Raw genomic sequence first — 15,904 nt, forward strand, 5'->3', positions numbered from 1 at the left:
GGAAAGAATGAAGACTTTAACAGCTATGTAGCTGAGGATAGATTTGGGATATGGGAAATTAGGTGGATTAGAAGGAGAGGGTCATCAATAGTCCAGGAAGATTGGAACTGATGAAGTAGAAAATAAGATGCCCATATCAATTGCAGTCAAATGCTCTAACCTTGAGCTATACATCCCAAGATGTCCATATCAATAGCAAGTAAGTTAGAGGATGAATCAGTATTTTATGAAGCTGAGTGGATCAGAGCAAGGGGAAGGAGGTCAACTAGGAGGCTTTTAAGAAATGTGGAAAATTTAATTTAGATACAGCTTTCAAAATAGGCCTGTGCCCTTTGGCCCAGTAATTCCGTTTCTAAGACTAATAGGAAAATATTCTGAAATGTGTAGTGTCTAAAGAGACACAGAACTGGATCAAGGCAACATTTTAAAGTAACTTGTTTTTCTTTTTTGTCCCTGCCTCCTGGTACCTTTCTCCAAATCCTTGTTAGTACAGTGGTGGGGATTTTTCCTGCTGTCTGAAACACAAGAACCTAGCAACTGGGTTCCCCTGAGTTGGAAGATCTGGCAGCTATTAGAATAGGCACAGATTCTTAATTAGGGTTTCCCATAGAACTCTCTTAAGAGAATTGATAGATGGGCTTCTGGGCTGAAATTATATGTAAGCTTTTAGATTATCTGCATTTTCTAGACAAGAGTTTCAGATTCTGAAAGAAGTCATCATAAAATTAATAATTATTGCTTAAAAGATTTACTTCCTACGAATCTCGGTCTTACCTCTTCAGAGACTGCTGGCACCAAGTAGAAAAGAGACAGGTGATTATATTTATATCAAACCATATGAAGTTGCCAATATTTAATTTAGTAGTTAGTGACATATAAAAACATCAATTTCATATGGTCCAAACTGATATATCCTTAAATAACTTTCTAAGCATTTTTTAAATGTAAAAGTATTTACTTTACAAGGAATGCAGGTTTTAGTTAAGCAATATATGTTCAAATTTGTGTTTAAAGGTACTCATTTATTTCATTAACATAATTGAGTTCTGATTGTATTTCCTCAGTTTCTACATTCCATAAACTTAAATATGTTTAGTTTTGGGTTATGCAGTATTTCTTAGGAGTATTTCTCTTGTGTATTTAAGGTTTCTACTGTGGTAAAACAGGACAGGGAAATGATGGAAAGAGAAATGAAAAATAGAGAAATCAAAAAAGGTATACGAGCATGGTATAGTATAAGAATGATGAATAGGTTCAAATTATTCACTAACTTCCATTGTTGGTCAGGCTCTGCCTAGAGCTCTTTGCTAATGAGAATTCTCAGGCCCTGTCTGGGTCAGGGGCAAAAAGTGCAGTGATAGATCTGCCCTATCTCTCATCTGCCATGAACAGAGGAGGGCTGAGTAGTGTAACTCATGCCATTGGTGTTTCATTATTTTGATTTAATCCGAATTTCTTTGTTAGCCAGAGTATTACATTTCTTCAAAATGATGGATTATATGACTTTCATAAGTGTAGTTTGGCAGTTGAAACTTTGGATCAAGAAAACTAAATTTAACTTAAACTATTTCCTGGAAGAGTTCAGATAACCAGCAACAATACAATTTAGCTTGAGGTTTATTTCTTTCCTTTGTGTTTTGATTTTTTTTTTCTCAATTTTCATTATCCCCCCCCTTTTTTTAATTAAGGAAAAAAAAAACCCAAGAAAAAATGCAATCAAAATTAGGAAACACTTTAAACATATTTGGTGTTTTGTTCTCTTTTTCCTTTGTAGGTTGCTTTCTGATTCTGAACAGCTCAATATTTTAAGAAAAACAAGATCTTATATAAAACAGAGAAAGTTTGATGAAGCAGTAAGTATACAAGCCTTGTAGGCATAAATAACTGATTATCATTTCGGGGGTGGGAGGGGTGAGGTATGGCTGTGGAGAGCAAAGTGCGCAGGCCAGGGAGCTTTCCTGAGCCCTCAAGGAGGGGTTGAATTTCCTGAGTAGCTGCTTTAGCCATGGACATACTTCTCTTCTTTCAGATAATATTACAGATAAATTTTTCTAGGTTATTATTAGAAATGAACTACTACCATTTTTTAAATGAAGGAATATATTCCAAGTTTCTGTCACCTTCTATATAATATTTTAGAATACCACATATTTGTCATTTGGAATTATCTATACACTATCAGAAGTCTAATGATTCATGTTGAAGCTTTGACTCTTCCCAGTTCCTACCCCACTATGTATTCCATTAATTCTTTTCCCTTGTTAAATGGTCATATAATTTTAAAGTAGGAAAGAATTGTTTTCAGTTTGTATAATTGCCTAAGTAATTGCCAGTCCATGCATTTCTAATGTTTATTTTTTGGTTTTAAAATGTTAAGCTATTCTTCTCCTTCAAAATATTAAGCTGTTTTAATGATGTTTTATAACTGATTTGGGTAATGTGACATGAGAAAGTAAAAAGTGATATAAATATAGCCATCTTCATTATTTGGGACTTGAATTAGAGATCCTTCATTTCTTTCTTTCATGTGTCATCTGAAGATCATTCCTGCAAAATGATCATTTTAAAACATTTCATATTATAGATAGTTTACATTGAAAGTGGCTTTTCTTATGAAGATTAAAAAGTTTATTTTATTCTGTATTTTTCTCATACTTTCCAAGAAGATCCTCAAACAATTAAAATCTATTCTCAATCCGTCATCTAGTTACTCACTCTAATTTTCATACAACGGTCTGGCTGTTAGAAAGTTTATAATTTTTCTTTCTCTGAAATTTAGATTTTTATCATTCATTCCATGTGCAAGTTATATTTTCCTTTCTCCATAGATTTCCCTTTGCAAAGAGCTGATTCATCTTGCATTGAAAGGATTGTCCTACTATCACACATATGATCGGTTCTTTTTGGGCATCAGTGTTGTTCTTGGTTTTGTGGGATGGACATCTTATACTTCTTTGTTGATCATCAAGTCTCATTCCAACCTTGCAAGAGGTGTTATTAAAGAAGTTAAGGTAGGTTCAGAAAATATAATGAAGATTCAGATGATAGTGTAAATTCACTAGAACTAAGGAAATAAATTTAATTAAATCAAGTATAATGAGTTTATAGAATGTACAAGTCATTGTTCTAAGCCAACTCTTATTTATCTTTCACTTGCTTTTGTTGTATTGGGTCTGTTTTCTGTTATCTCTGTTTCTTCAGTTGAGAAGAAGATGTATTAATAATAATGGCCTTGTGACTTAAAAAGGTTGTAAAGATAGCTATATAAACAATTTAAATTCTTCTATGGTGTTAATGATGTTGATTTTCTGTTCTTTTTTATAACTAGTCAGCATATTGTAGGTATTCCATATCTTTCTAGTATAGATGGCCATAAAACTACTTCAAAGCAGTATATTTAACTTATCTGATATTAAAAGTGATAAAATCATTTATTCAAACTGTTCCTTTTTAAATAATATGATTTTCTAGAATTATTCTTACCTTCTTTCAACTTTCTGAGATTTCTCAAAATACAAATTTCCAGAACTTTCTACATATCCTCATTTCGAGTTTGTCCCTAATTTACTCTACTTTCAGTGCAACAAATAAAAAAACCTCTTCAATAGTACTTCATGTTACTGAGAAAATATAACAGTATATATATGTTTTTACTGCATTAAAACACTTTACTCTTAAAATATATTGCTAACTGTCATTTACAAGGGAGAATATGCCATTTCCATTTCCTTTGCTTCATTCTCTCTAATGATTTATTACCATGTGCAAATCCTCTAACAAGTAATATGTTTTGGTGGTGTGTTTTTAATAGTAGTAGTCTACAAACATTTCCAGTGGTAACTTTCACAATTTTATATTTTATTTCTCTGTAATGGAAGGAAGACCATTAGAGCTTATTTCAATTTTTTATAATGTTTAATGTACCTAAAATAATTTCCCCCCAACTAATTTTAATTATTTGAATGTATGTCAAGTTGGCTAGAATAGCAGTAATTTACTACATGGTAGAAAAAGAAACAGAACGCTTGTGTTTTAGTAATGGATATATGTATACCTAGGCATTCTACTGAGTACTTGAAGTATATTCTGCCATCTTAGATTTATAACAGTGCTGGTAGTAGGCATCATAATTTCTGCTTACGAAAGAGGAAACTGAAGCTGAGGGTGATTAAGTAATTTGGTAACGGCTAACTAGGATGTGGGGACTGAGGCTTGAATCCAGAGCATTCTTGTGCCAAAGATTGCCTTTTTATCTTTATCCTAGTGCTCAGGTTATTGAGAAAGGATAGGATGTTTTTAGATTGATACATCAACAAGATTTCATAGCTGATAATTCTTCTTTATTCATTAATCTGATAATGCAGCCAATATTTAATTGAGTACAGTACAATGCTAGACACTACATAGGCTATACAAAGAAATATAAAACTCAGATTCTGACCTCAAGGAGCTTAGGATTAAAGTAGGTAAGAGATGTACACACATAACCACCTTACCAAATATAGGTCACTATATCTACACTACACTACATAAGGCAACTTTAATATATGTTAAGTATTTGAGGTGATACAAAGACTATGATATTTTAAATAAAGGAGAGCTTACTTTATTTAGCTAGATGATGATAACAGGAAAAAGTAAGTCTTGGTGGAAATTTAACAGTCAGACTGCAGGGAGAGGATGAAAATTAAAGCAAATTGAATGATATAAATGCAGGCAGAGTTGGTAAAATATGTTATTACACTGAGATAATAAATAATATTTATTGAGCCCCACTGTACCAGGACTTTCCTGGGTGCTTTACATACAAGGGTACTTCAAAAAGTTCATGGAAAATGGAATTGAAAGATAATATGAATCTTTCCATGAACCTTTTGATGACCCCTTATGGGTTATTCAGTTAAGCTTAACACTACCCTAAATTCTGTGATTATAATTCTCATAATATGGATGGGGGGATTTAGGCTCAACGAGACATGCAATTTAAATAACAGAACTTATATTTTCTAACATTTAAATTCTTGCTCTTTCTACACCATGCTGCCTTCAAAATAAATAGTTCAGTTTGGGTGGAACGTGAGAAATGTATTCAAGGGACTGATAAGAGACAATACTGACAGTAAAGATTAGGCCGAAGTAATCAAAGGCCTCAAATGCTAGACTATAGCACTTATATTTTATTTGGTGAAGAGTTGGTGTATCAGGGTTAAACCAGAGAAGCAGACCCAGTAGGAGAGAGATATACAAGGGTACTTAAAAAGTTCATGGAAAAATAGAATTAAAAGATAATACAAATCTTTTCAAGAACTTTTTGAAGTGCTCTCGTATATTAAGAGCTTTAGTGTAAGGGATTGGTTTATGTGATTGTGGGGGCTAATTAGGCAAGTCCTATGTCCATAGGCCAGGCCATCAGGAAGGGCAAACTGGAGCTCACAGAAAAAAGCTGAAACTGCATTCAACAGGTGTAATTTCTTTTTCCGGGAAGCCTCAGTTCTGCTCTTGATGCCTTTCAACTGATTAAATCAGGCCCACCCAGATTATTTAGGATAATCTCCCATACCTGTAAGGGAGTGAGAAATGAGCTTGCAACAAATATTGTTCTCCATTGCCAGATGAGGAAACGTGTTTCAGACAGGCTAAATGGTTTAGTTAAATTGACAAGTAAGTAGAACGGCAGCATCAGAATTAAAAGGTCTGACTCCAAAGTTAATGTCAATTTTATGTGACAGTGTCCCCCAGGTTATAGAGGTCTTTTCTAATTTATTACTATTACAGGAAAGTGCAATGACTAGTCTCTTTCCCGGATATGTAATTTGCTGCCACAGTTCCCCTTAATTGAAATTTGCATTTAATTTCTGTATACTTTTACCTTCTCCTTTGTTCTTGCCAGTTCTGATGTCTTATGCTTTGAAACTAAACATCTTTATTTTGTCACAGGTCTACCCTATTGTTTTCCCTTCTTCTCTTATTACCTAGTGAAGTCCCAAAATATTAACCCCTTAAACCAAGACCCATCATTCTGTCTCCACCTATATAGTTTAAACTCCTTGAAGGACAGCTCCTGGTACAGAACATAGCATAGAGTATGCGACTTAATAAATGTTTGTTGGATGAAGTAGTAATCACAACACACATGGCATGGTTTGTTATCATCAGTTGTTTTGGGGGGCCTGGGAAGTCAATTCAAGATTAAGTAGAAAATGTCCCCCCTCTTGTTATTTATAATCCTTTCAATGTTACTTCATTTTCCTGCCTTAGTAGGAACAGCTAAACCTAATTCTTTTCTTTAAAATTTAGTTTCCTACAAGTAGGTGTCATTTCTAATATCTACTACTGTATGTATCAAAGGATTAGACAATTATACTATATTGTATTGACTAAAAAATCCCTTGAGTTCTTTTTTTTCAGAAACACTTGTAAACTTCTTTTCTTATTATTTTACTGTTCTCAGAGTGATGTAAAACCAGTCCTCATCCCTTACAATGACCAGCTGCCTCAGCCAATGTCAGCTTTAGAGACTCCATCTGTGCACGTCTATTTGAGTTTTGCTCCTTCTTTCCCCGTACGCTTGTTAAGGGACCTCATTACTATCTCTCACATCTCCATTCCAGTGCCATTTACTGATTAGTTTCGTAATGATTGCTGGGACTAATGCAAAGGTGAAGCAAAGGTGAAGCAGAGGTGAAGCAGGGGAAGAGAGAATAAAAATAAGTAATGATAGCAGTCATCATTAGTAAGCAGTAGTAATATTCTGGGCATTTTGTTAAAATCTTCACATAATCTCATTTAAACATTACCAATCTTGATAAATAGGTATGGAATTATTATTCTCACTTTATTGATGGTGTAAAACTAAGTCTCAGAAAGTTTTGTATTTTGCTTATGGTTCACACACTGAGCATGTGTCAGGCAGGGCCAGGATTTCAATTCTGATCGGTCAAGCTCCAAACTTAGTTACAGTACTGTGTTTTATACCCCTTTCTACAACTATGCCCTAATTTATCCTTGTTTCTTACTTCCTTTCTGATGACCTTTTATGCCAGTAGGGAGGAACTAAAAAGGAAAAACAACTCTTGCTTTTTCTTCCAAAATTCTCCTACTTCCAGAAGGCAGTTCTTAATTATCACATTATTTAGCTTTGACTAGCAAAGCAAGGGAAAAGCAAAGAGAAAACAGAATAGAACTAAGAGAGTACCACATTATCCTTCCATTCCTGTTTCCATTCCATTTCCCCATTTTCTTCTCTCCAGGTATGCTGTTGGGAAAATAGAATAGTTTGGTCAGGGGCCTCTCCTCGGGTCCAGTTGGGTGTGGTTCAGCATCCTTTGTAAGCAAATTGTGTGTGTGCGTGTGTGTGTGTGTGTGTGCGCGCGCGCGTGCGCGCGCGTGCAGGTAGTGCGCATGTGTGCCAGTGTATCTTTTTAGTTTTGTTGCTATTCACGTATTCTTTAGAGAGAGAGAGAGGAGTTTTAGTGAAGCAGGCGGGCAGGCTCAGCCTCGGGCATCCGCCTGGCATGGCCATGCTTTCTAACCTATGGCTCCAAGGACCTTTTGGCTGGTTACCTAGTTCATAGACCTGCGTGACGGGGTCTGGTGACCCAGCCTGGTGTGTGACCGGTTTGGGGACCCAGTCCGTGAATGGGCTTGAGGGGTCTGGGAGCTCCAGACCCAGTCCTAGGGCAACAACCGGCCCAGTCAGCAGGATTACCAGCAGGTAAAAGAGCCAGCAACTGGCCTGGTCGCCTAGCTTTACAACTGGCGTCACGAATGGGATTAAGAGCTCCACAATTGGTGCTGTGAGGATTCCAGGCTTTAGCCTGGCACGACATATGCTTAACCTCTTCTGGAGACACTTTGTACCCCTTTCTAACTCCTACTTCATGCCCTAGAACTCTTGTTCTTGGCATTACGACCTCCCCATAAGTGTATTCTTTTCCTGCTCATTGGAATTTCTGTTCCAGACTCTTGCACCATTATACCTGACCCAGAGAAGCATGGGCCCGTGTAGCCTTTGGAGACTATAACTAGTCACTTCCATTGAGGAACTCTCCCTTCAGTCTGGCAGGTGTTTGGGAAGAATAGACATGACTCAATGCATCTACTGTGTTTGAGTAATGGAGAGTGAAGGGTGGGCAGCGTGTCAAGTTAGAGCTTGAATAGATAGAAATATTGTTCCAAATGAAGATTAGGTCCCATACTTTATTATGGATTAAACAGACTGTTGTGAGCTAGCCAGAGAATTCAATCAACATTTGTAAAATTGTTCCTAACAAGAAATCTGTTCAGAGTTCTGAACAAGTTACTTGCAAACAAATTTTAGCCATAGTCACTTTTAAATTGAGAATTGCTTAATTGTAACAATTCCAAGGTGTCCCATTTTTCTTCTGCAGTTTTCTCAAATGACAGATTTTTTTTCTATTTTTTAACACAACTCTGATTAATCATCTAGTTGTAGAACCATTGAAAGAAAGTAATATGTTTTCTTCACTTTATAAAATCTCTTTTAAAAACCTATCAATTAGCATGGGTTTGGAAGTGTTTTAATGTTTTGTTTGATTTTCAGAAACCAAGCCATCTCCTGTCATATACCTTTGTAGCTGCTGGCCTTTTTATAGCATTTTTCTTGCTGATTCAAGCCTGTCCCTGGACTTACTATGTATATTGTTTGTTACCACTGCCAATATGGTATGCAGTTCTAAAAGAGTAAGTAATGCACCTTGCTGCTTTGTTTTTCACTTCATTGACAGTTAAATCTGTATTTAAAATGCTTTAAATTTCTGTAGCATGTCATCAAAGATATTTATAATATTCTTAAATCTCCAAACCCTCTCACTTTATTTATAACTGCATAAATGTTGCATATAAACATCCTTTTTGTTTTACCTTGCTCTTTTGACTTCATCCTTATTGCTCTGAGGTAGCAGTGACCTTGCTCTCTTTTTTGTGTATCTTTTGTAAGAAAAATCTAGAATAAAAGTAACGTAACTAATATTGATTGTACTGTGTCTAGAGTAACTTCCATTTTGAACTTATCTCATTTTCTGATTCAAGCATATGAGTGTACTTCAAAAAGTTCATGGAAAAATAGAATTAAAAGGTAATGAAAATCTTTTTATGAACTTTTTGAAGTACCTTCAGATCTTCTTATTTTTCAAAGAGATTTGCATGTTTTTTTCCCATACATTTTTTGCCCTTCCTTTCTTAGCTATCATGTAAACCTAGATAAATGAAACGTTGTTGCTAAATCTAATATAGTAAGGTATACATAGAGATTAGTCCATATTATTAACATGTGCTGTGGTTCTATCTTTGAGTACTTCCTTACAAGTTGGATTTAAAATGGATTCTTAACATTGTAGAAAACATCAGTAGTAAGGCTATCAGGTGAGTCTCAAGCACATTTAAATAAAACCACTGAAATGTGGTACTGGTTCATATTGCAGACTCATGTTGCAGATCTTGTTGATTTCTGTGTTTGCACCAGTAATCTAGAATTTAAACTTAGCCTTGGACATCAAAGTATCCTCTGGGGAAACCAGAACCCAAAGGAAACCAGGGAATGAGAGCCAGAATAAGGGTTTGCTAACATGTGCATCATGACACCATGCGCATCATGACACCATGCGTATTTTTATTTTAACTCCACCTTTTACTACTTCTTTCATCCTTTAAAAACATGAAGTATTAAAAAATATTAAAATGTTAGATATCAAAAATAAAAACTTATATTAAAATGTTTAAAACATTAACTATTTAAAAATATTAGGCAAAGAGACACTGATCAAGAAACAGTATTACTTCTATAGGGTTGTTGGATATGCATATTTAATTCAGATTTTTTAAAATGTCATTTATTCTGGTTTAAAAATTTTTTAAATGAAAGGTTTTACCCTTGAAGAAAATTCTGTTCTACTACAGAATCTTTTCTGAATTTTTAAATGTCCTAATTATGAAGACGACATATATAAATTTTAACGGAAAACATGATTTTGAAAGTGTCTTTTTTATACATTACTTGGAAAAATAAAACAAAAATTTACTTTTCTTCTAGAAAAAGATTTTTTAAATGATTTTTTAAAAGTATCTCTTGTTCCTCTGTGCTTATTTATTGTTTAGAATAGAAGAAACATTTTCCATTCAACTGGTGTTAACTTTTCTTTTCATGGCTCCTTAATAGTTCTGATAACATTCTGCAGTCATTGTTTTCAGTCAGAAAAAGGTCATAAACTAAATGATATTGACCTTTTATAATTACCTACTTAATACTGCAGCACAGATGCTAAAGTATTTTTCCAAGTAATTAAATGTAAAAAATATTCAAGTATGTAATACATTTTTGATTGTTATGTATTCACACTTAATTACAATTAGTGTACAATTAGTGACATCTTAAACTGGGTTTGGAAGAGGTTATTTTAAAAAGTTTTTTTAAAAGTTAAAAAGTGCAATTAAAATTTTTCCTATCTAGATTAGGAAAACCAACCTTTACTTGGTTAAGACAGATGAGATTTTAATATAAGTTTACCTAGAAGAATTTTAACAAATTTTTCAATTTGTATACATTTGGGTTCATTGTATTTGATTTCTGATGTTATATCTGTAGTTGTATGTGCCCATGTTTAAGTTAAGATCACACAAGACTCATTATTGTTATTAATATTTATAGAAACCAAGCAAATCTTTGCTATCACTTTCAAATTAATTCAGAAATTACATTTTCCTTAAAGTACTTCTAGATTTCCAAAAAAATGTTTAGATAAGTAAATCGAAACAAATCTGTTATAGTTTATCTTAGATTGAATAATCTATGAATAGAAAATTCCCTGATTTTTAGCTTTTTGCCAAGTTTTTATTTTTTATTATATATGATCTAATTTTTATAAGTAATCTTTTAAAACAGATTTCAAGTTATTGAAGACCTTGCTGCATCACTGTTGACCTTTCCCCTGAGCCATTTTGTTGGGTACCTGTTAGTCTTTACCCTAGGAATTGAAGTATTAGTAAGTAATTTACCAGATTATAACATTTTCAGATTTCTTTATTATATTTGTAACTAATACTAAATGACTTCATTTTTTATTTTTTCTTTGGAATGCATCACTAGGTTCTCAGTTTTTTCTACCGCTATATGCTTACAGCTGGACTTACTGCATTTGCGACTTGGCCATTTCTCACTCAGCTGTGGACTCGAGCGAAGGTATAAGTACTCATTTTGACATAGGACAGGTCAGGAACTACATTGTTTTGACATATGTTTAACGTAAGGAATTGTTTATTTTTAAAGAAAAAGGTAGAGTGTATCCTTATATAAAGAGCCTGGTCCTTTTGACAGGAAGACTGACATTTACCTTTAATGTTTCAGTGATTCATTTAGACTTTCATATCAAAATGAGCCAGTTATGTAGTAATTGAAGTGCCATAAAAGCAGACCTGATATATCCATCTCCGGATCCTTTAACCTCAGATATGTAGATGATGGAGCACATGAGGAACGGCCCATAGCAGCACAGTGTCTTAGGAGGCCACACTCTGTACTTGAGTCAGAGGAGTCCCCTCCCTCCACACCCTTAGCCACTCATTTTTTTTTCCTGGAGAAGTGTATATTTGAGATAGATTATTTTAAAATATAATCACTCTTGATTTTCTTCCTTTAGCTAGGTAGGAAATTTCAGTGCTTCTACAAGGAGTATTGTCATGTTTCCACTTTCATACTTTCTGATGGCAGTGGCAGGAAGATAGAAATATCTTTTTACCTTATAAGAACCTATAAAATCTCCAATTAAGGCAGTTATTGATTTTTTTTTTGTCTTAATCTAATTACAAAGTATTTTTTATTTATTTTCCTTCTGGGCTAACTTATTTGATTATTATTGCAGGCCAGTTTTCTTATAGATATTGTCATCAATATATGGTTTAACATAAACTGAATGAAGCACTTGCTTTGAAATATCAGACCCAGGTTTACACCCTGGCTGTTCTTTTACTAGTTGTGGGCCTGGTACTGCAGTCATATGCCACATAACAACATTTCTGTCAGCAATGGACTATGGTCCCACTGTGACAGTGGTCCCATAAGATTAGAATGGGACAGGAAAATTGCTGTCACACAAATACTTACTATCATGTTACTATTTCCTTACATTATTCAGTGCAGTAACATGCAATACAGATTTGTAGCCTAGGAGTAATAGGCTATACCACATAGCCTAGGTGTGTAGTAGGATATACTGTATAGATTTATGTAAGCACAATCTGTGATGTTTGTACAATGATGAAATCACCTAACAACACATTTCTGAGAATGTATCCCTATCATTAAGCGACACATGACTGTACTGATATTTTAATTTCTCTGAGCTCAGTTTCCTTGTCTGAAATATTGTGAATAATAAAAACTTCCTCTTGATGTTACTGTGAAAATTAAATAAAATAATGCTCATATCATACCAAATACACTACTTTACAACCCAACAGGTCCTTCATAAAAAGTAACTATATTACTTTTTAAGTAAAGAGCTGTAAGGTTTTGCATTTCCTTTTCATTTTAGGGTCCTGTGGTCAGTGAAAAACTGATGACTGTTTTCTATACCACATTTGTGAAAGATAACTTTTTTCTTGATTTCAGATCACCTCACTGAGTTGGACTTTCTTCTCTTTGCTCCTGGCAGTGTTCCCACTGATGCCTGTTGTGGGTCGAAAGCCAGATCTCTCCCTAGTGTATGAATAATATTTTAATTTATTTTCTTTTCAATACCATTTTTTTCTCATTCAACAATATGAAATTTGAACCTAATCTTGGTAATGAGCTTAAAATCACGTTAACAAACTGAAAATTAAAATACTAGTATCAAACCATTAGTCAGGATTTGGCCCAGGCTCTGAGTCATTAAGCCTCCCTGGAGATGCTTTTGTGTCATCACAAACAATGAAATTGTACCAAACAATAACTTAAAATACCAAAAAAAATATATATATATATCTAGAAGGTTTTCTTTCTTTTGTATATTGGAGAATTGTTACAAGTTTTAGTTTCATGTGAAAAAATGTTCTGATGCCAAAATGAAAAGGTCTAAAAGCCATTGTATTATCCTTAACTTTGCCTTCAATCATGTCCACACTAAAATGTCTTAGGAAAATGAAATTTTCTCCTATTCTGATCTGATTGTAAAGATCTCCATGGGAGGAAACTCTGTTTACCTTGATAACTTTCCCATGTTTAATCACTGAAATTGTTCAAAAATTCTTCTGTGTACCTTACCTGAATTCCCCATTTCTGCTGTTACATTTATTTCTCCTCAATATGACTCCCCAAAATTTGTGAAATAATTGGTTACCTTTGCTTTTAACTGAACTTTTAAATAATTTTCAAGTAACCTATTTGTTGGCTGTTTGTATGTGTGTGCTTGGCAATCTAACTGTTCATTATTTCATTCAACATTTCTTCTCTTATTTTCTAATCATGTAATTATCTTTGTTACTTTCTTCTGAATTCTATAAGCATGTTAAAAAACATTTTAGCCTAATCTTTAAAGGATGAGAGTATATCTTTTTTGACTGAAGGAAGATTAAATAAACAATATATATTTTTTAAGTATGTGCTAATTTGTGAGGTTCTACACATTTTCTGTCATTTGTGTGAGAATACCAATATGGAATACATCAAGAATTTTCCTAGGAAGGCAATTTATTAACAGAGCCCAAAGTAATTGTATTGAATTCTAAGACCATACTATCTAAGTCAAATTTTATTAGAGTGTTACTGAGTCAAAATGTTTTGCAACTGTCATAAAGTATAAATAGTATGTGAGAAAATAAATTCAGGTATTTTCACTTATTTCTTGCATCAGATTGCTCTGTGAGCTCCTCTGTTGTTTCTATAAAGCCCCTTTCCTTCCTTTCATCAGTCTGCCTATCAGTCCTGCTCAAGCAGTATTGATAGTTGTGCAGAATTTATCACATGCTAAGAGGAAAAGAAATTGTGTAAATGGTCTCCATGGAAATTTGCTACTGGCATGTTCTATTAAAGATGAATGCAGGAAGCAAATAAACTTGTTAAAATTTGAGAAAACTAATTTGTATTTTTAAAAATTATGTTGTTTCCCTCTATACTTTAAATTTAAATTGCTCAGTGATTTTTAGTTTATGTTGGTTTCCTAGCTATATCTGCAACTTCTTTATTTTGATTCTTGGTTCATGGAGATTTCTACTCCCCATTTGATCTCTCGTGGCATCTCCCTTCTTTAGAGAATTACAAAGATGTAACTTTACGAAACATTTAAGGATAAAATTCAAGGAAAAAGCAAAAATATGTATAACATAGCTGTAATGTCCCTGTTACTCCAGTGCTCTGAAGTAAAAACATATTTGCCAGTAAGTTAAAGTACCAAATTATTTTTAAAAAGTAAAAAAAGAAAAAGCAAAAATTCTTGGTCATACATTGCTTTTTCTTTTTTTCCTTTTTTTGTCTCTTTTTAAATTGTTTTTTATTTATTTATCATTATACAATGTAATTGATTTTTGTGGCCCTTTACCAATTCTTCCTTTTTTCCTTTTCTAAATAATTAACACTTAGGAAAAATAGCTAAGAATCTTGATCATATATAGCTATTTTTCCTAAGTTTTAATGATAATCCATGTTGTATATATAACTACTTTTTTTCTTATGATTTTCAAAGAGTGTATTTAAAGAATCAAAACCTAACAAAAACCAAACATTTTCCTGGGAATTCCTGCTTTGCATTCTCCTTAACTGTCTAGCTCTGCATTTTGTTCTTTCTCATTTCTATTAAACCAACTCCTTTTCTTTTAGTTCTGTTATATTTGGGTTCCAAATTCTGCTGTCCTTAACATAATTTCAGTTGTCCTGTGTTATTCAGATTTTTAGGAGGTGAGAAATAGAGATCAACAATAGTGCACCTCTTTTTTGATATCAGTCACCTTTGACTTTAGAAGCTATACTTGGTGTTCTTGAAAAGTATAATTTGTAGTTTCATTACTATACAAATGTCTCACCTGCATGCTACTCTTGTGACCACTGTTCTACCCTTTCTTTAGCCAGGGGCAACTGAGGAAAGCACCATGGTCAATGACAGAAAGGACATTTGTTTGTCTTGCTAGAAATAATATAGATTATAAATGCAGAATTTTTTGTATGAGTAAGTCCTCATAGTCACAAAATATATGTTGTATATACTGATAATATACTTGTTTAGCTATCTTTTATATATATTTTTTTAATTTAAGCAGTTCATGCTAAGAATCATGGTAGTTGGTTATACATAAAATTTTAAAAAAACAAATCATAGAAATAAGGCAAAGATACTTAAAAAAATTATGGGGAAAGTTTACAAATAACCCCATCCCTACTGTATATTTATCTAAAATTTTTATTTCTGTTATACCTGTGTATCCTTTTGCTGCTTCATCTTGATTAAACCAAATGACTAAGAGATTCTGCGTTAGAGTAAAATATCTCATTGTTTTCATGTTATATGTTCAGTAAATATCTTAAGAAAATTTTAAATTGTGAATTGTATTTTTAAACAGAATGGGTGCAGGCTTGCTGGTTCTTCTGCTCTCCCTGCTTGTTGTAATACCTCTTATAAAAAGAAAAGATGGTTTTGTAAAGGAAGAGCTATTCGTATATCTATTACAGGTGAGTTCCAGATTTTCAATAATATGCTATACTAATGATATACCAAAATGTATCTTATGGTTGTATTAAAGTATGTTCTTAAGATGCCATTGTGTTTATGTAACAATATCTGCCAGCTAAGAAGAAAGTTTTCTGTTTAAAATAGTACATGGGAATACGTTCTCTAAAAAGTATGGCATAGCAAAAAGGTCAAGAGGCAGCCCAAAGATACCTAGAGAGCAGAGATTAAGGAGACTTAAGAAGCATCTG

At 33.4% G+C, this 15,904-nt stretch overlaps 1 protein-coding gene across 1 annotated transcript; it reads left to right on the forward strand.

Annotated features, from left to right (window-relative positions):
- Positions 1-1,145: 1,145 nt before the first annotated feature.
- Positions 1,146-15,655, forward strand: LOC103582036 (GPI ethanolamine phosphate transferase 1-like; the record flags this gene model as incomplete). Its single annotated transcript, XM_008563726.1, has 8 exons — positions 1,146-1,228; positions 1,775-1,853; positions 2,829-3,011; positions 8,564-8,703; positions 10,901-11,000; positions 11,105-11,197; positions 12,626-12,717; positions 15,547-15,655. Coding segments are annotated over 8 exons (879 nt in total), but the record flags the coding sequence as incomplete, so codon positions are not given.
- Between the last annotated feature and the right edge of the window lie 249 nt (positions 15,656-15,904).

The sequence above is a fragment of the Galeopterus variegatus genome, unplaced genomic scaffold (assembly GCF_000696425.1).
Source record: "Galeopterus variegatus unplaced genomic scaffold, G_variegatus-3.0.2 Scaffold14705, whole genome shotgun sequence".
Taxonomy (NCBI): domain Eukaryota; kingdom Metazoa; phylum Chordata; class Mammalia; order Dermoptera; family Cynocephalidae; genus Galeopterus; species Galeopterus variegatus.